This window comes from Phaethon lepturus, unplaced genomic scaffold (genome assembly GCF_000687285.1).
Source record: "Phaethon lepturus isolate BGI_N335 unplaced genomic scaffold, ASM68728v1 scaffold38977, whole genome shotgun sequence".
Lineage (NCBI taxonomy): Eukaryota > Metazoa > Chordata > Aves > Phaethontiformes > Phaethontidae > Phaethon > Phaethon lepturus.
Window position 1 is genome coordinate 5,586 of NW_010550462.1, and position 1,351 is coordinate 6,936.

Genomic DNA, 1,351 nt, shown 5'->3' on the forward strand with positions numbered 1-1,351 from the left:
CGCGGCACAGGCTGCGGTGTACGGCAGATACCTTGTTCTGCCCGGTGCCCGGCGGAGGGCCTGTTCCTGGGCTACCCTGCCTGGGTAGGGATAACCCTGTGCCCTTGGCTTTTCTTCCAGCCACCGACCTCTGCAACGGGGTGGATCACGGCTGCGAGTTCAAGTGCGTGAGCAGTGAGGGCTCCTACCACTGCGTGTGCCCTGAGGGCCAGCAGCTCCAGGCTGACGGCAAGGCGTGCAGCAGTGAGTACCAGGACACGGGTCCTGGCACCCTCCTCGTCTGGGCTCCGTGCTCCTGGCGAGGGCTTACCTGAAACTAGGCTGGGGGTCTAAGTGGGACTTTGAGCTGGGTTAGATGAGGATGGAGAGCTGGCTGGGCTTAGGGGAGCACCCCGGCTGCTGTGGGGATGAACACAGGCTCATGTCCTCAGAGACACGGCCCAGAAGATGCAACAGGAGCTTTGAGGAAAGGTTCAGGAAAAGTGAGACCTAGGAAAGACTTTCAGGGGACACTGGGGTGGCAGTGGAGGTTTTTGGGTTGAGACCCCCGGGCATGCTTTGCTCCGCTTGCCGGCCTCACCCTGGCTGCAGTTCCAGGGGGTCCACGTGGTGTCCTGAAGCCCAGGAGCTCTGCCCTAGCCCTGGGCATCTTCACTCTGACGGTGCCCATGGCCAGGCTGGTCCCTTCTCACCTTCACCCTGTGCTCGCAGGGTGCGGGGCCGGGCGCGTCGACCTGGTGATGGTGATCGATGGCTCCAAGAGCGTCCGGCCCCAAAACTTTGAGCTGGTGAAGCAGTTTGTGAATCGTGTCGTGGACCTGCTGGAGGTGTCCCCCCATGGCACGCGGGTGGGGCTGGGTGCAGTCCTCCAGCCGCGTCCGCACCGAGTTCCCCCTCAACAAGTACCACAGCGCGGACGAGATCAAGAAGGCGGTGATGGCGGTGGAGTACATGGAGAAAGGCACTATGACGGGCCTTGCCCTCAAGCACATGGTGGAGCACAGCTTCTCTGAGCTGGAAGGTGCCAGGCCGCTCTCCCACAACGTCCCCAGAATCGGGCTCGTCTTCACAGATGGGCGCTCCCAGGACGACATCTCCGAATGGGCCAGGAGAGCAAAGGAGTCAGGTGCGGGGGGGCCGGGGAGCCCCAAATCTCAGTGCTTTGGGCACCCCAGGATGGTTCCTCGGGGTGGCTGGCTCTGGGGGAGGCTGCAGCATCCAGCCTTGGGGTGCCGCGTGGGTCCGCAGGGGCAGACGTGCCTCTGCCGTGGTCGCAGGGTGCTCTGAGCAGCAGAGATCCTCCGCGCAGCAGCCCGCGCCGCAGCAGTGCTGCCGTGCTCCTGCCCGTCCT

At 64.0% G+C, this 1,351-nt stretch overlaps 1 protein-coding gene across 1 annotated transcript in view; it reads left to right on the forward strand.

The window, feature by feature from the left end:
- The window catches only part of LOC104623469 (matrilin-4-like), a 7,173-nt gene that overhangs the window by 4,232 nt on the left and 1,590 nt on the right, over positions 1-1,351 (forward strand). Inside the window, 3 exon segments of the mRNA XM_010290565.1 lie at positions 58-243; positions 712-857; positions 859-1,126. Of these exon segments, the coding sequence (XP_010288867.1) occupies positions 58-243; positions 712-857; positions 859-1,126 (600 nt within the window).